The 23,949-nt window shown below is 40.9% G+C and overlaps 1 protein-coding gene across 1 annotated transcript in view; it reads left to right on the forward strand.

The window, feature by feature from the left end:
* LOC111584070 (complement C3-like) overlaps positions 1-23,949 on the forward strand; it is a 64,974-nt gene that overhangs the window by 12,829 nt on the left and 28,196 nt on the right. Inside the window, exons 10-12 of the mRNA XM_023293322.3 lie at positions 4,538-4,653; positions 4,921-5,067; positions 7,393-7,492. Coding sequence (XP_023149090.2) covers positions 4,538-4,653; positions 4,921-5,067; positions 7,393-7,492 — 363 coding nt within the window. The remainder of the gene's footprint in view (positions 1-4,537; positions 4,654-4,920; positions 5,068-7,392; positions 7,493-23,949) is intronic.

Below are 23,949 nucleotides of genomic sequence, written 5' to 3' on the forward strand. Positions count from 1 at the left end.
ATTGCTATACTGTCACTGTTGTTTTATTTTGAAAGGGAACCGGATGTGGAAAGGTATATGACTTCCGGCATTGCGATTCTGACAGTGACGGACAATAATAAATGATTGACTCGCTGATGTTCGTACACTTCGTCGTCCTGTCAGGTTATTTAATGTACCACCAAACATTACATGGTGTCAGAAGAAATGGCAAGTATGGCACACTTCAAACCTCCACCGAGTTTGAGCCTGCAAGGGAATCTCGCGGAGAACTGGAAAACGTGGCTACAGCGCTACGAACTGTTTGCTATTGCTAGCGGCGTAGCCGAGTAGTCAGAAGAAGTGCAGTGTGCGACATTTCTGCATGTTGCGGAAGAAGAAGCCATTAAAGTGAGTAACACGTTTGGCTTAAGCAATGATGAGAGGAACAAAATAGCTCCACTGAAGCAAAAGTTCAAAGACTACTGTGAGCCCAGGAAAAATCTGGCGTATATAAGACACATGTTCTTCACCCGAGCACAAGGCCCGTCAGAAACGATAGACGCTTATGTGACAGACCTGAAAAACAAAACAAAAGACTGTGAATTTGGAGACCTGTATGACTCACTAATACGTGACAGAATTGTCTGTAGAATACGTGCTGATCAAGTGAGAGCCAGATTGCTCAGAGACGCAGATCTAACGTTTGCCAAGGCACTTGACGTGTGCCGTGCCAGTGAACTATCCATCCATCCATCCATCCATCTTCTACCGCTGATCCGGGTCGGGTCGCGGGGGCAGCAGCTTTAGGAGGGAAGCCCAGACCTCCCTCTCCCCGGCCACATCATCTAGCTCCTCCCGGGGGACCCCAAGGCGTTCCCAGGCCAGCTGGGAGACATAGTCTCTCCAGCGTGTCCTGGGTCTTCCCCGGGGCCTCCTCCCAGTGGGACGTGCCCTAAACACCTCACCAGGGAGGCGTCCGGGGGGCATCCTAATTAGATGCCCGAGCCACCTCATCTGGCTCCTCTCTACGCGGAGCCAGTGAACTAACCTCCACCCAAATGAAGGCCTTGCATGATGAAGTTGATGTGCAGAAAATTAGTACAGCAAGGGAAAGCAAAAAGACTTATAGCACAAAAGAAAGCCCTGTATCCAGTGAAAAGAAAGTCAACTGTGACAGGTGTGGCTATAAACCTGACCAGAGGAGGTGCCCAGCCTATGGACAAACATGCAAGAAATGTGAAAAGAGAAATCATTTTGTAACGATGTGTCGAGCAAGCAGCAAGAAGAAACCACAAAAGATGCATGCTGTTGAACAAAGTCAAGAATGTGATGAAAATGATGATGACATGTTCATTGGAACAATGGAAATGAGATGTTGGAGCTCTTGAAAATGCAGAGTGACAGTGACATATGGACTGAAGAGCTGATAATAAATGACAAAAAAGTCAGATTTCGAATTGACACTGGAGCTGACTGTAATGTCATTTCAGCTAAAACATTTCAGGCACTAGAAGTGGATAGCAAGCTTCATACATCTCGCTGCAAGTTAGTGGCATACTCAGGTCACAAAATGGAGCCACTGGGCAGAGTATCACTAACATGCCGGTACAAGAGTCATAGACACCAGATTGACTTTGAGATAATAAAGGAAGATGCTCCAGCAACTAGGAAGAAAAACAAGCACAAAGTTAAAAATGGTGAAAAGGCTATATAGCATGGAAAAAAAGGATGACATACTGAAAGATTATGGACATTTATTCGCTAGACTAGGATGTTTACCAGGTGAACACACCATAAAACTAGACCCTAATGTACAACCAGTGATACATGCACCTAGGTGGATTCCAGTTGCTCTGAGAGACAGAGTTATCGAGCAGCTTCACAAGATGGAACGATCAGATGTTATAACAAAACAGTCTGAGCCGACTCAGTGGGTGAACAGCATGGTGACAGTTGTCACTCTCAAAAAGGGGAGGATTTGCATGGATCCTAAAGATCTGAACAAAGCAATAAGAAGAGAACATTATCCGCTTCTCACAGTAGAAGTGGTGTCACGCATGCCTAATGCAAAGTATTTCTCTGTGTTGGATGGAAACCAGGGATTTTATCAAATAAAACTAGATGAAGAGAGCTCCAAGCTGTCCACGTTCAATACACCCATTGGCAGATACCGCTTTAAGTGCCTTCCCTTTGGCATATCTTCAGCAAGTGAAGTGTTCCAGAGAGCAGTGGCCCAGATGATTGAGGGGTTAGATGGTGTAGTCAACATCATCGATGATCTGCTGGTCTGGGGAGGCTCACTTGAGCAACATGACAAGAGGCTACTAAAGTTACTACAAAAAGAGAAGAATGGCCTCAGATTCAACAAAAACAAGTGCAAATTCAGAATGACAGAAGTCAAGTACATTGGCCACACACTCAGTGCAGACGGACTACGGCCTGATGATGAGAAAATTAGAGCCATTGTCCAGATAACTCCACCTGCTGACAAGCATTCATTAATGCGATTTATGGAAATGGTTCAATATCTGTCTAAATTCATTCCAAATCTGTTCGAGATATCTGCACCACTCAGGAAACTGCTGCAGGGAGAAACAGAATGGCACTGGGAGGAGCCTCAACAACAGAGCTTTGATCTGCTAAAAAAGCTGATCATAGGAGCCCCCACTCTGAAATACTATGATGTCAACAAAGCTGTGACGCTGTCTGTAGATGCCAGCTCAGAGGGCATCGGAGCTGTGATACTGCAAGATGGACAACCTGTGGCATATGGATCTAGAGCACTCATGGACTGTCAACGCAGGTATGCTCAGATAGAAAAGGAGTTGCTAGCCATTTTGTATGGATGCGAAAAATTCCATCAGTATGTGTATGGCAGAGAGATCCTGGTTGAAAGTGACCACAAACCTCTGGAAAGCATCTTCAAGAAGGCGCTGCATCAAGCTCCCATGAGGCTGCAGAGGATGTTGCTGCGTTTGCAGAAGTACAGTGTGTCTGTAACTTACAAACGAGGAAAAGAGCTTCACATTGCAGATGCACTGAGTCGTTCGTACCTTCACGAGCACAGAGAGAATCTCCTGGAAGAAGAACTGCAGGTAAATTGGATCACACTACGCTTGCCCATCTCTGATGAAAAGCTAACAATGTTCAGAAATGCAACTGCAGAGGACACAGTGCTGCAGCAGCTAAAGAACATGGCAATGAACGGATGGCCAAGAGACAGGTCCGAAGCGCCCGAATGCATTCAACCCTTCTGGACTTTCCGAGAGGAGATCAGTTTTGCCTCAGGACTGCTGTTCAAAGCAGAGAAGCTCATTGTACCACTACAGCTGCGACCACAGATGCTGGACAAGATACATGAGTCACACTTAGGAGTGGTCAAATGTTAAGAAAGGGCCAGAGATGTTCTCTATTGGCCAGGCATGTCCACACAGATTGAACAGGTGGTAGCACAGTGTGCTGTGTGTAATGAGAATAGGTACAGCAATCAAAAGGAACCAATGATCTCACATCCCTTACCATCTAGACCATGGGAAAAGGTTGGTACTGATCTGTTTCACAGCAGTGGTTCAGAGTTTCTTCTGTATGTCGACTACTTTTCAAAGTACCCAGAAATTATGAGGCTGAGTGACACGACCAGTAAGGGCGTAATAACTGCCATGAAATCCATATTTGCTAGGCATGGGATCCCTGACATTGTTATTTCTGACAATGGTCCTCAATATGCTTGTGAGGAATTTAGAAGCTTTGCAGAGAGCTGGGAGTTCACTCATGTCACATCAAGCCCTGGTCATGCTCAGTCTAATGGAGAAGCAGAAAGAACTGTACAAACAGTGAAAAAGCTGTTTAAAAAGTCTCAGAATGATGCTGGTGATCCCTACATAGCACTTCTGGAGTACCGAAATACTCCACTGGAGAGTGTGGAACTATCACCTGCACAGATGCTGATGGGACGTCGGTTGAAGACAAAACTGCCGGGATCTACCTCACTACTCACTCCGGAAAGAGCATTCAATGTGCACAAACAGCTTAAAATTAAGCAGGCAAAGCAAAAGCAATACTATGATCATCATGCTAAGCCACTGCCTGAACTTCACAAGGGAGAGAATGTGAGAATGCAGTCAGTCTTGATGTAGTGTATTGCTATATTGTCACTGTTGTTTTATTTTGAAAGGGAACCGGATGTGGAAAGGTATATGACTTCCGGTATCGCGAGGTTGACAGTGATGGACAATAATAAATGATTGACTCGCTGATGTTCGTACACTTCGTCGTCCTGTCAGGTTATTTAATGTACCACCAAACATTACAGTTTTGCTGTCTTACATTAAGGAGTGTTACCATTATCATCATGGGCTATGCTTATTATGAGATATGTTGATGTATTTTGCTGGTCATTTAGTGATCGCTGCTGAGTATTTCTAGTTCCATAAATATAAAAGACTTTATTTGATTTTATAAGCATTCCTGTGATAAATGTTGTTTACAGAATTAAACAAATTGAACTGTTAAGTGTGAGAGGAGTGGCACTGGGGATCAAAGTATAATGACTGTGATGTGCATGTGTCAAAAACAGGTAGTGAAATGGTGGAGGCAGAGTTGAGAGGTATCCAGATTGTCAAATCACCCTACACCATCCACTTCAAGAAAACACGACAATATTTCAGACCAGGAATATCGTTTGATGTGGCGGTAGGTAATGTACTAATTTAGATTTACATCTTTGTAAAATGAGAGCAAAAGATGTAGATGACTACATCCTCCAAAATGTCACTGCTCTATAAATCCCCCACACTCTAGATCATATGTGATCTGTCTGAGTCATAACTTTTTGCTGCGCAGTATCTACTACTACAGACGATTACGGTATTCATTCAATGGTTTGATAAGGTAATAAAACATGTTTTAGTAAGATGATTTGATTTCTGATTGTTCTGCTGTTATTATCTATGATTGCAGATTGAAGTTGTAAATCCTGATGGCTCTCCAGCGAAAGATGTTACAGTGGTGGTGGAGCCTGGTGATGTGCATGGTGTCACTGAATCCAGTGGCGTGGTTAGGGTTTCCATCAATACAGGGGAAAGCTTCGCATCCCTGTTAGTCAAAGTATGTCTTTAGGATTGTTTGATTGTTCAGTCTTTGGCATTGCTGTGTCAAATTATTGTCTCTGTCTTTTAATCAGCTATTTATGTTTTTGTCTTTTTGCTATGCTTTTTTTGCATCTTTTGCATTTTGAAGCGTAATTCTTGTTAAATCCTAAGGCCAGTAACCTCCTAAATTAATTAAATTCATCAATTAACTATCAGGGAATTACTGGACCAGCTCTCCATCTAACGGTTCCGGTTCCTGCAGCCCCGAGGGTCTAACCCAGATGGGATCTGAGAAACGTTTAAGCTGGTTAGCGAGAAAATTCGCCTAGCTTCTAACTGCCTCCATCCGGACGCCTATCCTGCTTCCTCTGATCACTAACTCAACTGAGTAGCCACTTTCGAATGGTCAAATTAATTCCCATTCAAGTCCGTTAACAGCAGCTTTTCTCTTAACGGATCTTGTACTTGGTAAGTTGCTAGGTTTAAATTTAGAGGTTAAGGAATGGATAACCCCAAGGATAAGTTTAAAAAAGGCCACCCATGGCCCCAACAACTAGGTAACCTGCCACAACCTTTGTTTTGATGTAATGAATACATTAACCTGACTTTATACAACCTGAGAAGATAAATAATTAACTCATCATCATGATAGGAATAAATAGAATTTCCGGTCTGTTAACTGTAATTGCAGGATAATTATTTTATGATAATATTTCAGCAGGGGCACAGCATAAGCTCTTGAACCATCAGACAATCAAACATAATATTCTTCCAATTTCTTAACATGACTCATAACTGGAGCTATGCTTTTATCCAAGAAGAGTAATAATCACCCAGACTATGTAATTTGGAGTTGGAGAGCAGTCGGTGTGGCCATCGCTGGCTGCTCACCTGAAGACCGACAAGCCTCCAAGGCTCACCGGCTCCAGAGGGAAGTGGAGGGGGTTTGGTCCAGATTTAGATCTGCTTGTATCCATTTTTGTTGTTTGGGCCAGCAAAAACTTTGTTATAATCCATTCTGGTGTTGTTCCTCTCGGAAATAGTAGAGTTCAGTAATGTTCCTTCAGTCAGCATTATTTTTAGATCACAGTCTTTCGTAATCCTCAAACAGTGCAGAAAGAGCACTCCTTCAGTCCATAATTCCAATAGAACAGATATTCCTTTGCAGATCATGTTGAATACCACGTCCAAGCTACGTGGTAAAATCCCCTTTGCTCAGAGCATTTCTACCCTGGCTTGCAACAAGTGACCACCTCGCAACGACTCCCAACTCGTGTCTCGATCCAGTGCAATTTATGCAACAACTGAACCTTTTGCACATGCAATGACAGCACACTTAATTAACATACACAATGATCTCATACTAAATTAACTTGAGCAATGACTTCATCTCTCCGTATGTTTGAGGAACTAAAACCATCTATTTTGGACTGTTCTGCCCCCCCCCAACTCATCCTAAGACCCCTCCATGTCTGAGGAACTCAATCTATTTTGGACTCTTTGGGACCTTCCACTCAGTCTCACTTCTCTATTAATGTACCTTTTCCATCTGCAACCCAAAACAGGCTCATGATCAGTAAACAGAGAAACAGATGTCAGACTCACAAAAATCCCTAAAGTCTGTTTCGAGCTTAATAACCTTTACCGTGAACACTTGACCCCAGTTCACCTTAGCTCTTGACTTCTCACCTCATTACTGTTAAAAACCTCTTAGTTTAACAGTAATCAAAACTCTTTCTAAAACATCTCGGTTTCATAATAATCAAAACTCTTAAAAGCATTTCCATTTCATAAAGCATTAGTTCCCTATCTGAATCAATCTATCAAAAACATCAGTTCCCCTGGTAACCAAAAACATCACTTTTCACAGTGAGTTGCTGTTCTGACTTAGTTACTTCTTAAACAAAGATTATAAAAATAGGTATTTGAGTTAGCTTTAACACATTCATTGGGCTATGGCAAAATTTGATCATAAATCACAGGTTATAATATTACAATGTTCCCTTATTTAGCTGTTATTCTGCCAGAGTCTCACCCTTGTGGCTGATTCTGGGATCTCATACCTCCATGTATCTTGACATGCTACACTAAGCTTGACTCGGACAAAGATTTAATCAATTTATATAAGTTGTGTATACATTTAAATGTAGGCAAGAATCTGTGATTCTCATAGTTCAGTGATTATTAAGACTGATGGAAATGCTGTTGGCAAATAACCAAGACATCTTTTTGACCCCAGGAAAAAAAAGGATTGAAGAATGTAAACTTGATGCCTTTCAGGTGCTCCTAAATTATTTTTTAGTTTGTGGATGCTAACCTGTTGGTGTGCCTTTAATTACAGGCAAGGACCGATGTTCGTGGTATTACACTTGAGAGACAAGCGTCGGCCAATATGACGGCTCTTCCATTCACTAGTAGAAGCAACAATTTCATCCACATAGGTGAGGAGTATTCTGCACAGACACCAGGTGGTAAACTTTTTGAGAATGACGTTACCATGGAGATGTTGTTTCCACAGCATCATAATTAAGATTGCTCCAGGACCATCATTGCAACTGACCAATCACTTTATTGTGATGCGATATGCAGCATGGTAGAAGTTTGCATTCAGGGATTCCTGCCTGGTTAATCGCCTTTAGAATCTTGTCAGTGTTTTGAAAGGGTCTCTTTTAACCAAGTCTTGCTTAGTTGAATGGTCTGACTAGCTCATAATCATGCTGCTATGGGGGATTATACACTCTGGCCTGTATGCATTTCCATAAAAAATACACTATTGTTTTGGGTGAAGCTCAGCCAAGGATGCAGCAATGATGTCTCCTCAAAAATAGTGACAGGGAATTGTTTTGGTGGAACAAAGAGAGAGACAAGAGTTGCCTGATGTTTAGATTAAAAGGTTCCTTAGTTGGTTTTTTTTGAGAAACCTAAACAAGCTTAAGTCATTATAGAATCATTTAGTTTCACATGGGACTTAATCCCAGTCTACTGGATGAGAATTCTGTATTTGGCCGATAAGAAATTTTTGTTTGCTTGTTTGTTTTTAGAACCAATACAAGTGCCGATTATCAGTAACTGAGAATGGCCGATAACCAACGTTTGGAACCAATATGCATTAAATATAATGTTTTGACATCGTGATAGCAGAGAACCTGTCAATGATAACTAGAATTCATCATTAATAAGGGTGATTAGAACTGAATTTTCATAAGAGTGCTTAAATTAGTTTTCTCTCCTTTGTTTATGTGGGATCCACTGAGAATAATCAGTGCAACTGCTGCAGTTACGTCTGGTGCTCTTCTTTTTTCTTAATCTTTCACTGTTAGGGTTAACCCATCACTTTTATGGTCCACTAAGGTCAATATCTTAAATCGTTATTAGTTATTGTTTTCCAGACTCTGTTTCAGGGTAATGGGCTGCACAGTGGCGTAGTGGTTAGCACTTTCGCCTTGCAGCAAGAAGGTCCCTGGTTCGCGTCCCGGCTTTCCCGGGATCTTTCTGCATGGAGTTTGCATGTTCTCCCTGTGCATGCGTGGGTTTTCTCCGGGTACTCCGGCTTCCTCCCACAGTCCAAAAATATGCTGAGGTTAATTGATTACTCTAAATTGCCCGTAGGTGTGAATGTGTGAGTGCTTGTTTGTCTATATATGTAGCCCTGCGACAGACTGGCGACCTGTCTAGGGTGTCCCCTGCCTTCGCCCGAGTCAGCTGGGATAGACTCCAGCACCCCCCCCCCGCGACCCTAGTGAGGATTAAGCGGTGTATAGATAATGGATGGATGGATGTTTCAGGGTAGTTTGTGGCTGCCTGCTAACTTAGCTTGCTTGAAAATCCAAACCTGAGATCTCTATTTTTGACTTTTGCTGTGAAACAGAAACATCTCATACTACCACAAGCAGCAGTCAACCTGTAACTCTAAACATGTACAAATTTTGTTTGTCTGAAAATGACAAATCATGAAAAGAAGATTAGCACATAACATTTATCTAAAGTATAATCCAATATGTTACAACTGATTCCACTTTCACATCTTCATAATCACACTGTCTGATTCCCTGAAGCTTTCTTTGCTCGAAAGGTTTTCTGCCAGAAAGCCCTGAAGACAAACTCCTCCCACTACTGACCCATTTTTAAATTAATATTATTATTATTTTTATTTTATTATCCCTTATTAATCCCACGAGGGGAAATTCAGATTTTTTTTGCATATCCCCCCCCCAATTTGGGAGGTCAGAGCGCAGGATCAGCCGCGGTACAGCGCCCCTGGAGCAGGAAGGGTTAAGGACCTTGCTCAAGGGCCCAACAGTGGCCGCATCGGGGGTCTGATTAGTAGTCCAGAGACTTAACCATTGCGCCACCACTGCCCCAAATTATTCCCCATATCGCAAAGCTATGGCATAATAACACTGTGATTGGTAAGTTACAATGAAGGTTCTGGAGCAGCTTTAATCACGTTAACAACACTGCATTTATAAGTACACCAACTAGCCATGGGTGAGTTTCTGTTAAATGTCCAGCACTGATTGCGTTGAGTTGTTTTTTTGCAGATGTTGACACAGCAGAGGTGAAACTAGGAGACAACTTAAAAATCAGGCTAAACCTCAACAGGCAGGAAAGTGAAGAAAATGACATCACATATCTGGTAGGTGTGTGTGTGTGTGTGTGTGTGTGTGTGTGTGTGTGTGTGTGTGTGTGTGTGTGTGTGTGTGTGTGTGTGTGTGTGTGTGTGCTTGTAAATATAAATGTTGTGAGGACTCGAAATTGAATACACAGTCTCGTCCTGGGGACTCACGAATTCATGGGGACAAAAATCGCGTCCCCACAAAGGTGAAGCATCAAAACATGTAGTAGAGGCGCAGACAAATGTCTCCTGTGAATATGAGCGCAAGTCTTAGAAGTGACTATATACGGTAAAATGTGTGTGGAAGTGTGTGTCCCACAGCGCCCCCACAAAATATGCAGCCCGGTACTGCAGGCCGGGGGGCGGGGCTTCGTCATACACACTCTTTGATGATGCAAATAAGCTCCCTGTTCACCCGCACTACAGGGGGCGGGGCTTCGCCGTGCAAGCACGGCGTTTATGTAAATGAGCAGATGATTGACAGGTTCACAGACTGACCTTCTGTCAGCGGAAGCCCGGTTAAAAAAAACAAAACAAAACAAAAAAAAAAGACGGAGGAGCTGCAGAGAAGAACCGGATTGAACCGGAGTCACAGCCAAGGATGAAGTAGGTGAGTAACTTTGCTGGGGTGCTTTATGTTAAGTTTAATAAGAAACGTCATGTGATTTATGTGGATTTAACATGAGTTTGGTGCTATACACGGTTACTTTGTTAGCTACGTAGTCATATTTGGGTAAGCTAACGTTATAGTCGGCAATTACGTTAGCTAAATCGCAATAAGCTAATGCTAGTTATGCCAGTTATACACGTGTCTCTGTAAGATACTTGTTTTGTGTGGTTAACCATACTTCATATTTTTGTTAAATACTTAGATTCGTGTTACTGTGTCATTTACACATCGTTTATTTTTAAAATTAATAGTGCTACGCAGGATTATGTATGCAATACGTGAGTTTGCTGTTAGACGGGCTGCGCTGTTAGCTCAATGATTGTCTGTGGAAGCTAACGCGGCTAAGAGCTAATTACCATACTTTGTTAGCTAAACAGCTATAAGCTAACACTCGTTACATGAGGTATGCACTGTTTCTCCATAAATTATTTGTTTTGTGCAGACAGCTGCACTTCATATCTTGTTAAACTCTTGCATGTGTGCTGTAATGTCTATTACAGATGTGATGCTGCACAAGATTATGTATGCAGCCAGTGATGTGTAAAAGGCAGTTAAAGAGAAACAACTGTTCTGCTTCACATAAAGTAAGACAAAAATAAGACTATCAGTGTAAATTAAATAATGAATGGTAGTTTACCCATGTGGTACAGCAGTCACATTTGATCAAAAAGCAGAGCTGATTCATCAGTAACCTGATTAAAAGGAAAATAATTGTCAGCTATTCTGCAATTTGAATAATTGAATTACATTTCTGGTTCCTGCTTCTTAAATGTGAGAATTTGGTTCTTTTTTGAGTGTTATATTACTGTAAATTGAGTATCTTCGGTTGGTCTGACAAAACAAGACATTTAATCGTCACAATGGCTCTGAGAAACTGTAAGGGTATTTAAATATATAAAAATACATGTTTTGTGACATTTTATAGAAGTTTTAAAGCATCAGTTAACACTAAACTTAACCTTCTGGCTAATTCTGGCTTTTTTAACCATGTGTGATCATGTGTTTTATGAAATTGTACTGTCCCCTTTCAAATAAACTAAATTGAAATTGAAAATTTAAACTTTTGGGCAGAAACAGACAAATTTCAAGTGTGTGTTATGGAGTCTGGCTGGTATCATGGAGAAAGTTTAAAATTATTTTTTTTTATTTCCCTAGACCTGAAAATGCCTCAAAAAGCAAATCATGTGTCAACTGAAGAGAGTGATGTTTCCGAAGCAAAAGTTGAGACACATAAGACTGATGATGTTCTCAGTCAGAAGAGGAAAGGCAAGTCACGGAAGAAACAGCGCCGCCGAACTGAAGCTGCATCACTGGACAAACAAGTAAACATGGGAACCTGTTTTAATTGTGACATATAATACCAGTCAAAAATTTTTGAACTCCCCAATTTTTCCAGTTTTCTGCTTGTTAATGTCTCATTATACTCTGAAATGAAAGCATAGAACAAATAAACAAATCAAGTTTTAAAAAAAATCGATTTAGAAACCAAAATGTATTCTAAACTTTTGACTCATCATAGTACCACCTTTGGCAGATATAACAGCTGAACACACTCGTGGCATTCTTTCCTCAATGGAAATCAAATATTCTTCAGGAAGTTCTTCCTGCTCTGCAGTAGAAGTTCCCATAAATGTGTGGTTCTTGTAGGTTGCTTTGCTTTCACTCTTCTGTCCAGTTTATCCAAACCAGCTCCATGGGTTTAAGTCTGGAGACTGTGCTGCCACTCCATGTTTTTACCATCTGGTTCTTTGTTCTTAAGGTAGTTCTGGCATAGCTTGGACTTCTGCTTTGCATCATTATCTTTGCTGTAGGATGAACCCCTACAGACCAACTAGAACATACCAGAGGATTCTGCATGGAGCTGCAGAATGCTGTGGTAGCTGTTTTAGTTCAGGGTTCCTCTCACTCTGTGCAAGAACCGACCCTGGATCCAGCAAAACGTCCCTAGATCATCGTGCTTCCTCATCCATGTTTGACAGTTGATGTTCTACACTGAGGAACCATCCTTTCACCTACTGGACGACTACAAAAATCCTGCTGATGAACCAGAGATTTCAGATTTAGATCCTTCAGTTTATAATACCTTCTTCCAGTCTTCAGTAGTCCATTGGTGGTGTTTCATGGTCCAGGCAAACCTCTTTTTCTTATTCTGACGTCTTAGCGACGGCTTTCTGCTGCAGCTCCACCTGTCAAACCTGCAGCTCCAAGTCTTCTCTCCACAGTTAAACTGAGACTTCTTACCACAACCACTATTGAGCTGTTCTTAAAGCTGTTGTCCTGTGAGCCGCCTATCACCAAACTCTTGACTCTCACAAACACGTCTTCTGATTCTGCCTGATTAGGTTTTGTCATTTTAGCCACATTTTACTTATTTTGGACAGGTTTTTGAGTCATTTTGGCCACATTTTAAGTTGCGCAGACGACTTTTAGTAATTTTGGACAGGTTTTGTCATTTCAGCCACATTTGTTGTCTACACATTTTGTGTTATTCTGGCCACACTTAATTTTGTTTTTGGTGGATTTTAAGTCATTTTGGTCAAATGTTGAGTCATTTTAAGACATTTTGACAAACTTGAAGTCATTTTGAAAAGCTTTTAAGCTGTTTTAGACAGATTTGAAATCATTTTTGGAAATATTCTAAGTAATTTTGGACAAGTTTAGTCATTGCCACATTTTAGGTTGTTTTAGACAGATTTTATATTTTGTATGTATGTATTCTGCCAGCAATTCAAGTTGCTTTGGGCAGATTCTCAAGTTGAATCTGAGACTTCTTACCATGACCACTATTAAGCTGTGCTTGAAGCTGTTGTCCTGTGAGCTCCTATCACCAAGCTGTTGACTCTCACAAACTTGTCTTCTCATTCTGTTGTGGCTTTGGGTCTTCCAGACCTCTTCCTGTCAGAGTTTCCCTCAGTTTCTGAGCCTTTTGATGGTGAAGAAAACTTTGCTCACTGACAGCTTGACTTTCTTTGCAATTTCTCTGTAGGAAAGACTTGCATTTTAAGTGTTATGATGGTCTGTCTCTCTTATATTGTTAATTGCCTTTTCCTCACCATTTTTATAGCAACTCACTACTTTCTGCAGTACAATACTGTTCAAATAATGCTCTGGAGGGTATGGTGTCACTGTGTGTTCCAGTACTACTTTATGCAGACAGAGGGGGTTGGAAGTAATCTAGAAAAGTTGGGACTTCTGTAGGATTTTGTAGCACTAACTTTCAAAGCTTGATCAACCTTTATTGCTGCAGAACAGCTTGAAGTTGTGAACCAATTTCTTGTTCCCTGAAAAAGGCCTTTTTGTATAATTCTGAAATGTACATTATTTTTCAGTTTTGGGTAACTTTTTTTTTTAACCTTTGGCAGTTCACCACTTACCTTTGAACCATTGCAAGTTATTCATTGGACTTGAACTACTTGAATTTCAGAAAAAAAATTGAAAAATTGGAGTGTTCTAAAACTTTTGACCGATAGTGTAACTTCTGCTGAGGCAAGAACTTGCAAACACTTCAGTCCATCCTCAGACTTGCATCAGACACTTTGGCTGACCCTCACAAAGCAATCTAGGGGACCTCACTTTGTTACAGAAAATGTCTATTTAGTTGTTAGCATGACACAAATGGTGCATGATGCCAAAATAGTGACTAAATTTTAATACTAATACGTCGTCCCCGCAAAGTAAGTTATATCACGATTCATGTGTGTGTTAACACTCAGAAGAGAAAAATTGTCATTGTGTCCCCACAAATGTGACATGATGTACAAGTTACACACATCCCCACAATGTCAGATATGGTTAAGGAAGTGTGTGAGGTGTGCAGTACAGCAGAATATTAACGCAAGTCTTTCAATCTGCAGGAGACTGGAAATGGTGCATCGACAGACACGCCATGTGATGAGACTCCTGACGTTGCCAGACGCAAAATGAAAGGCAAGTCACGGAAGAAACGGGTCCCCAAAACTGGAGCTGCATCAGTGGACAAACAGGTAAATATGACAATCACAAGTATTTTACCCTGTGTTAATGTTGTTAAGAAAAGATGCTAATTAAGTGTCCCTGCCGAGGAATTTTCACATAGCCTGATTTAATTGTGAAATCATTTCTGCAGAGACAAGAACTTGCAAACACTTCAGTCCATCCTCAGACTTGCATCAGACACTTTGGCTGACCCTCACAAAGCAATCTAGGGGACCTCACTTTGTTACAGAAAATGTCTATTTAGTTGTTAGCATGACACAAATGGTCCATGATGCCAAAATAGTGACTAAATGTAATCGTAATACGTCGTCTCCGCAAAGTAAGTTATATCAAGATTCATGTGTGTGTTAACACTCAGAAGAGAAAAATTGTCATTGTGTCCCCACAAATGTGACATGATGTACAAGTTACACACATCCCCACAATGTCAGATATGGTTAAGGAAGTGTGTGAGGTGTGCAGTACAGCAGAATATTAACGCAAGTCTTTCAATCTGCAGGAGACTGGAAATGGTGCATCGACAGACATGCCATGTGATGAGACTCCTGACGTTGCCAGACGCAAAATGAAAGGCAAGTCACGGAAGAAACGGGTCCCCAAAACTGGAGCTGCATCAGTGGACAAACAGGTAAATATGACAATCACAAGTATTTTACCCTGTGTTAATGTTGTTAAGAAAAGATGCTAATTAAGTGTCCCTGCCGAGGAATTTTCACATAGCCTGATTTAATTGTGAAATCATTTCTGCAGAGACAAGAACTTGCAAACACTTCAGTCCATCCTCAGACTTGCATCAGACACTTTGGCTGACCCTCACAAAGCAATCTAAGGGACCTCACTTTGTTACAGAAAATGTCTATTTAGTTGTTAGCATGACACAAATGGTCCATGATGCCAAAATAGTGACTAAATGTAATCGTATTACGTCGTCTCCGCAAAGTAAGTTATATCAAGATTCATGTGTGTGTTAACACTCAGAAGAGAAAAATTGTCATTGTGTCCCCACAAATGTGACATGATGTACAAGTTACACACATCCCCACAATGTCAGATATGGTTAAGGAAGTGTGTGAGGTGTGCAGTACAGCAGAATATTAACGCAAGTCTTTCAATCTGCAGGAGACTGGAAATGGTGCATCGACAGACACGTCATGTGATGAGACTCCTGACGTTGCCAGACGCAAGATAAAAGGCAAGTCACGGAAGAAACGGGTCCCCAAAACTGGAGCTGCATCAGTGGACAAACAGGTAAATATGACAATCACAAGTATTTTACCCTGTGTTAATGTTGTTAAGAAAAGATGCTAATTAAGTGTCCCTGCCGAGGAATTTTCACATAGCCTGATTTAATTGTGAAATCATTTCTGCAGAGACAAGAACTTGCAAACACTTCAGTCCATCCTCAGACTTGCATCAGACACTTTGGCTGACCCTCACAAAGCAATCTAAGGGACCTCACTTTGTTACAGAAAATGTCTATTTAGTTGTTAGCATGACACAAATGGTGCATGATGCCAAAATAGTGACTAAATGTAATCGTAATACGTCGTCTCCGCAAAGTAAGTTATATCAAGATTCATGTGTGTGTTAACACTCAGAAGAGAAAAATTGTCATTGTGTCCCCACAAATGTGACATGATGTACAAGTTACACACATCCCCACAATGTCAGATATGGTTAAGGAAGTGTGTGAGGTGTGCAGTACAGCAGAATATTAACGCAAGTCTTTCAATCTGCAGGAGACTGGAAATGGTGCATCGACAGACACGTCATGTGATGAGACTCCTGACGTTGCCAGACGCAAAATGAAAGGCAAGTCACGGAAGAAACGGGTCCCCAAAACTGGAGCTGCGCCAGTGGACAAACAGGTAAATATGACAATCACAAGGTGACATTCTTCAGGTGATATGTTTGATTGACAGGACAGAGCAAATAACAAATCCAGATGCATCTAATAAGGAACATACGTTATTCAGTGTCTGAGGTCTTCTTATTAGACATGTATTTGTTGTTCAACATCAGGCATTTCCTTATTAGACGTGTGCATTCATTATTAAGTGTTTGACGTTTCTTTATTTGTTGTGTGCAGTCACATTTATGTGTTCTGACACTTCCTTATTAGAAGGTGGCACACATAATCATCCATAGGAATCTTTTTAAATCCTAATTTCAGAAGCTGCATTTACAATACAAATACTGTTTTTTAGCACCAGACAGGCTACAAACTAATGCACTTTCCACTACAACCTTTTGACAAAGAATGCTCAGTTGATATATGGGCTATAATAGATGGTCTTGAATAGCTTTTGTGTAACAGACACAAATATTTATTCAGAAAGAGTATGATAGGCTATGCTGTTTCTTACACTGTTTATTGCTTAGAAATTTTACCAGTTTTGCTAATAAAACCTAGTGGGGAAAAAATTTACATCAATTGTCCTTGTTCAGAGTTTTTTACCATGTTAAGTGACAAGCTACCTTGCTACCGTTCTTTTGTGTAAACTGATTTTCAGTGCAGTGAAGTCTTTAGTCACTTTTTTGAAAACATTTTCTGTACTTAATACAGCTTCAGGGAGTGCTCCAATCTGATCTCTCCAGACAGCAAGTTAAATTCTTTAATCTGAGAGGTTTTAACACAGTGGTCATGTTTCTAAGCATAATATGGTGTGCTGTTTATTGCAGAGTGTGATCATACTTTAAACCAAGATAATAACAAAAATATTTGCTTTGCTTGCCTTCAATGATTGAGTAGAATGTTGAATTTGCACTTTTTTAGGAATTGGGAGGATCAGTTTGTTCAAGAAAATGCTCCGGATTGCTGCCCCAATTCAAAGATGATAGTGTTTCTGATCAACCTATACCAAGACTCAGAAGAACAAAGAGTATCTTTGTAAGATCTTTAACTTTCTAATTTACATTTATTTCATTATGGACAATAAAGCTTAGGCATTAATGTACATCAGAGATGACCGAAAAGCATATGTAGTTTGCCCATGATTATTTTATTTATTTATTTATTTATTTATTGTTTTTCAGATGAAAGATGTCATTCCAGAAGCCTCAGAAGAGCTCTATGATTCCTTGGACAGTGGAGAGGAATACATTCCTAAATCAGCTGACGCAAGTGAAGATAGTTTATCAGGTGTTAGTTCAGTTAGTTTTACTAGATTGTGTCCAAGACAGAAAGTCCTTAAAGATGTTGCTTCTGCATTAGAAGACACTGTTCCTGACAGCACTACTGTGGATAGAAATGATGGAGATAGCAGCGATGCTGAGTGTGGCGGGACAGAGGATGAAGATTGTGCTGGTATCAATCAGAAACCAGTTCTGAGGAAAGCTCAGGCATGTGTGGGGAGACAGGTTCAGGTTTCTGGTGTTAAGAAGAACAATGGGAAAAGAGTGTATAACAAGAGACACTACTGCCTGTACTGTAAGAAGGCATGCAGCAAAATTGCAAGACATCTACAAGTAAAACACTCTGATCAGCATCAGGTATATGAAGCTTTTAGCTTTCCGAAGGGCTCAAAGAAACGAAAACTTCATCTTGATTTCTTAAGGAACCAAGGAAATTTTGCACATAATTCAGCTGTCATAAAAAAGGGCGAAGGAGAACTTGTTGCTTCCAAACAGCCACGCAAAGCTAGTAAGGGAGATGCCTACATGCACTGTGCATACTGCCAGGGGCTTTTCATTCGTAGGATTCTTTGGCGACACGTACACGTGTGCCAGTTCCGACCAAAAGAGGACATGCCAAAACGTGGGAAAAACAAAGTCCAGGCTCTCTGCGCCTTTGCAGAACCAGCTCCAAATCACATCAGTGAGCGGATGTGGAAGCTACTTAGTTTTATGCAGGCTGATGAAATCACAACTGCTGTAAAAAATGACAGTCACATCATCAGAATTGGGGAACAGTTGCTTAACAAAAAAGGATCATCTGATGCATCTCAAGCCTATATTAGGCAGAGTCTGAGAGAACTTGGACGACTGTTGATCGCTGCTCGAAATGCCACCACACTTAAGAAAATGGCAGATTTCATCGATCCAAGAAAATATCTGGAGGTTGTCAAAGCTGTAAGAATTACTTGTGGATATGATGAAAATACTGAAACATATAAAGTTCCTTCACTTGCAAAAAAAATAGGAAATTCTTTGTCAAAACTCACCAAAGTTGTCAAAGTTCAGGCTTTAATTGCTGGAGACAAAGTTTTGGAGAAGAAAGCAACAGATTTCCAAGAAATCCATAGTGAAAAGTGGCATGAGTTGGTGTCTGCTACAGCAGCACGCAATGTTTCAGAAGCAAAATGGAATGTGCCAGCAATGTTGCCGTTCACTGAGGATGTGCAAAAACTTCATGCCTTTCTGGACAACAACTGTGATGAATGCAGCAGTAAGTTGTTGGAAGACTCGTCGGAAAAGAACTGGTCTGCACTTGCAAAAGTGATCATGGCTGAAATTATTTTGTTCAACAGGCGAAGAGAGGGAGAGGTTTCAAGGATGCTACTTTCTTCCTTCCTCACAAGGGACACATCTACCCCACATGGAGACATAGACTGGGCACTTTCTGAAGCTGAGAAAGTTTTATGCAGACACTTTACAAGGGTCATTATCAGGGGGAAAAGAGGACGTGCTGTCCCCATTTTGCTTACCCCCAAAATGGTGGATGCTCTGGATTTACTGGCAAAAAAACGAGATGCTTGTGGAGTAGTAAGGACCAATCAGTACATGTTTGCACGGCCATCAGCAATGACTCACTTCAGAGGGTCAGACTGTCTCCGAAGTTTTGCTCTTGCTTGCAGCGCGAAGTGTCCAAAGGCTTTGACCTCAACCAAGTTACGAAAACATGCTGCCACACTCTCAACTGTACTGAACATGAGCAACACAGAAATGGATCAATTGGCCAACTTTCTGGGCCACGACATCAGGATCCACCGTGAGTTTTACAGACTTCCAGACAAAACCCTCCAGCTGGCCAAAGTGAGCAAGGTGTTGATTGCCCTTGAAAAAGGAAGGATTGCAGATTTCCAAGGAAAGAATTTGGATGAAATTAACATTGATCCAGAGGGTATGAAAACACTCACTGACATACATTTCATCAGCACACTATTGAAAAGTATTCTAAGATTGAAGATTTACATTTGTTTTGACAGAGGCAGCTGGGGAATGTGATGAGGAGCTCAGTGTGGAAGAGCTCAGCGAAGAGGAGCTCATCGCTGAAGAGCCAGGTGAAGAGCTTGGTGCTGAAAAGCCAAGTGAAGAGGAGCTCAGTGACGACGACGACTCCAGAGTTTCTGAGACATGCCAAGGTATCAACTGACATGCAGATATAATTATGAAGTCATTTTCCATTTCATTGCAAACCTTCAGGTACACTGATGTTTCCAAACCATTAAAAAAACAGCAGCTGGTACAGTTTAGTTGTATTTCACTAAGAGGATGAACTTTAAACTGAAAAAAAAGTTGTCTGCCCACAGCAAACACGATGCTGATGCCTAATGAATTGACATCTGAAAAATGCTACACTACTCCGGCTTCCTCCCACAGTCCAAAAGCATGCTGAGGTTATTTGGTGATTCTAAATTGTCCGTAGGTGTGAATGTGAGTGTGACTGTCTACATGTAGCCCTGTGATAGACTGTTACCTGTCCAGGTGAACCTTCACCGTAAGTCTGCTCGGATAGACTCCACCTACCCCCTTGCAACCCTAATGAAGATTAAGTGATGCATAGATAATGATAGATGAAAATGCTGCACTCGTTCTTTTTTTTAAATCTGAGGAGCAAGCAATACAATTACAAAGCATCAAGAGCTTAGTGCTCACTTTTGATGTGTCATTAAATCAAATCTTGTTGTCTGGACTGTTGACATTAGTTTGTGTAAATGACATGCATGAGACACCATTGAGGTCCTTAAACTGTCACACATGCTCAGATTCAACTGTATCAGCTGTCTGTTCACAACAATAACCCTCATTAGCTTGACTAAGTTCTGCGTTGCAGTATGTTCCTTCCAGTTTAGCTTGAGTAGAAATTTGTTCAGATTCAGCTGATTTTACACTTCCTGTTCTCTCCATAACTTCTGTCCACATTGTTGCTCATCTTCATGTTTGTTTTTGTTGACATGCTCACAGCAGTGAGACATTTAAAGCAAACCTATAAATTCAGCTTAGGGTTCGGACAGAGATCAGATCTGAGGCAGATGAAGACCAGGTCTGATAGATACTCATCAGATATGACATGAAAACCTCCCATCTGCCTAACATGGAGGGAAGACAAATCCGATTTGGGCCATTTCAGCTTTTAAACTGAATGAAGAATAAGAACTATTTTGAAAATATTGATCATTCTTTCATGTAGAAAGAGAAATTCAGATCATTCAGTGGTTCATGCTTCTTTAATGTGATAATTAGCAGCATTTCTCTTTTATAGCTCAGAAAATTAAATAATTTTGAGCTTTGGGGTGTTGGTTAGATAAAAAAAGACATTTGAGAACACCATCTTGTGGTCTGAAAAATTGTGATGGACATTTTCACTATTTTCTTTTTATATTAACAAAGACTTTATATTAACAAATGACTGAAATTTGAGACATACATAGATGAAGTAATGGTTGCAGCTCTGCCTATTTGTATCTTGGGAGTGACTAAATGTGGTTGGCTGTCTCAGGAACAAATGCAGTCCACAGTCGTCAGGGTCCGATGTCGTCTACAGGAAAAAGACAAGACCGTCCAACAAGACCTCAGCCGGCCTCAAAAGGTGATGTCTGAAACCCACCGCTGTTTGTCAGACCTGCTCAGACCAACTGCTGTTTCCTCTCTGTTGTGTTGATTAATGTGATCTGTGGTGTAGTTTACAGTCATACAGTGAGACATGTACCTGGGGAAAATAGAGAATTTGTTGGGCTAAAGTTACCCGCAGACTCAACATATACTCCTGAAGGGGGTGTTCTTTCTAAGATCTGGTCTAAAGACAGATTTTTTTTGTTTAATTATTTACTTCTTGATGTTTATTAACTTTGCTCTTGTTCCTATTTGTAATTACTGTATTTTTTAAGAATGACTGTTATCAAGGGGCAGCACGGTGGGGTAGTGGTTAGCACTGTCGCCTCATAGCACGAGGGTCCCAGGCTTGATTCCCAGCTGGGCCAGGTGCTACCCAGCCCCACCATCACCACCACCACTAATAACATGCATTATAAGTGAATTGGAAACTCTAAATGGCCCTTAGGAGTGTGTGTGAGTGGATTTGTCTGTCTGTGTGACCTGTCCAGGTGAGCTCCGTCCACCACCCAGCGACTGCTGAGATAGGCACAGCAGGCTGTAATCCCAAAAGGAAGCAAGTGGTTTAGGAAAATGAATGGATGGACTGCACTCAGTGTCTCATTGAATATTCTGTCTCATTTTAGGAAAGACTGTTGTAAAGAGGAAATGGACAGCGAAGGAAATTGAAGCTGTGGAGAAGAAACTGATGAGATTCATTCTGTCTGGCCAGGTTCCAGGTAAAACGGAATGTGAGGACTGTTTCAATGCTTATCCTGACATCCTCAAACACAGGGACTGGAGAAGCATCAAGTACTACGTACACAACCGAATTACTGCACGCAAAAGAGAGTTAACATCACACTGCTGAGTCAGTGAAGTTTGCTGTATTCGCTGGAAACTCCTGTGGCTCCTCCCTCTCCAAAGCAGACAGCCGCTCCAAGCTGGCTACCACTTCCGCACTCGTGTAAGCTGGTCCAGCGTCTCCTACCTGCACAGATGGTAGGAGCCGCCATGATGAAACACTGTACACACACTTAAGAATCCATCTGCTCGCCTTCAATGTCCTCCTTTGTGCAATGAGAGCAGGGCAGTGGCTTGTCAGTGGATTCCAGAAGCTTTTTTGTTTTGTTTTTTCAAGGCCCAGACTGGCAGTAAACAGGGTCAAGAAACACCTTTGGGAGTGATAGGAATTCAAAATTTTTTTTTTTAACCATTGTGACTGCTACTTTTAGCAACTGGAAGCCACTTTTAATGGCTAATTGCATCAGAAGGATGGAAGTCTTCACCTGAAAGCTGCTGGTGAAAGGGACCCCTCTCAGATTACTTAATGAAGAGCCTTTACTACTGACCTTTAATCAACCACAGACAGAACTTGGGTAACTTCAGTGTGTCTATTAGAAAGGCATTTTTTGCATCATATTCGTGCCTTTTTTCTTTTAGCGTTCTTTTTTTTAATCGGTGACACATGAGCAGTGTTTTTGCTTTATGTTTTCTGATTAGTTCCACTTTCTTGTGAAGGGATCTGCACTCCTTTAATATATAATCTATATAATATAATCTATATAATCTGGACTAGATTAGACCAGAGAGGCTAAAGAGTCCTGAAAACAGCTACTGATTTGTGAAACCTTAATTCCATTGGTGCAAATGCAAAAAAGGAAGATTATATGTAGTTGTTTTGGGTGAAACTGGACAACTGGTTCTCTGTTTTTCATATTGTAATTAATTTGAAGATTGTTGAATGTTTTCTTGCATTGTTCCACAAGCGTTTTATGTACCAAGTGTTGTTTTACGAAGCATAGCCACAGAACAAAGTTGAATACTGATATGTGGTATTTGAGATTTCTTGAGTTTTCTTTCAGAAAATGAAGACAATCGTCAGTGTGAATAAGACCACAGATTTTTTTTTTTTTCAGATTAAAATGAAAACATAGCTACTGATTTGTGAAACCTTAATTCCACTGTTGCAAATGCAAAAAAGGAAGATTATATATAGTTGTTTTGGGTGAAACTGGACAACTGGTTTTCTGTTTTTCATATTGTAATTAATTTGAAGATTCTTGAATGTCTTCTTGCATTGTTCCACAAGTGTTTTATGTACCAGGTGTTGTTTTATGAAGCATAGCCACAGAACAAAGTTGAATACTGATATGTGGTACTTGAGATTTCTTTCAGAAAATGAAGACAATCATCAGTGTTAATAAGACCACAGATTTATTACTTTTTTCAGATTAAAACGTTCACATTGAATGCATTTTTCTTGCTGTGTTTTTACATTGTGTGTGACAACTCCAGTCTGCCACGTTCAGAACAGTAGCCATCATCTTTCTCCATAGACTCAGCACTCTGATTATCAGCTCCATTTCTCAGAGGGAGGTGTTCTGTGTGGAGGGCTCTGGGTTTGGAGATGTCTCGGTGCTGTCTGACAGATCTGATGGACTGTAATCCTCAGTCAGAAACTGTAGAACTGCTGTCATTCATAATGAAATTTGGTTTGTGGTGTGTTTCTGTCTTTTGTCCCCTCAGAGACTGAACAACACGCAGTGTGTGTTCATGCAGATGAGGTTCCCCATAATGATGATAAAATCCAGAATTTCTGTGTGTTCATGCAAATTGCCTGTGTCCCCAAATGTGACCACAGGGCCAGTAATAAAAATTTAGTTCATGATAAAGCTTATTCAAGGTGAAAAGGTTACTCAGCATATTTTTTACTTCCTGCCTGATTTTTTGTGGGGCTGTAGGACATCAGGAACATGGTGTCCCCTAAACTGACCATAGGAACTGGTGCGGCTCACAACGATTGTTTTACAAGACTGTGTGTGCGTGTGTGTGGGTGTGTGTGTGTGTACATGCTTGTGTAGCAGCCTGTATAAGTATTGTTG

This window comes from Amphiprion ocellaris, chromosome 4 (genome assembly GCF_022539595.1).
Source record: "Amphiprion ocellaris isolate individual 3 ecotype Okinawa chromosome 4, ASM2253959v1, whole genome shotgun sequence".
In the NCBI taxonomy this organism is placed as follows: domain Eukaryota; kingdom Metazoa; phylum Chordata; class Actinopteri; family Pomacentridae; genus Amphiprion; species Amphiprion ocellaris.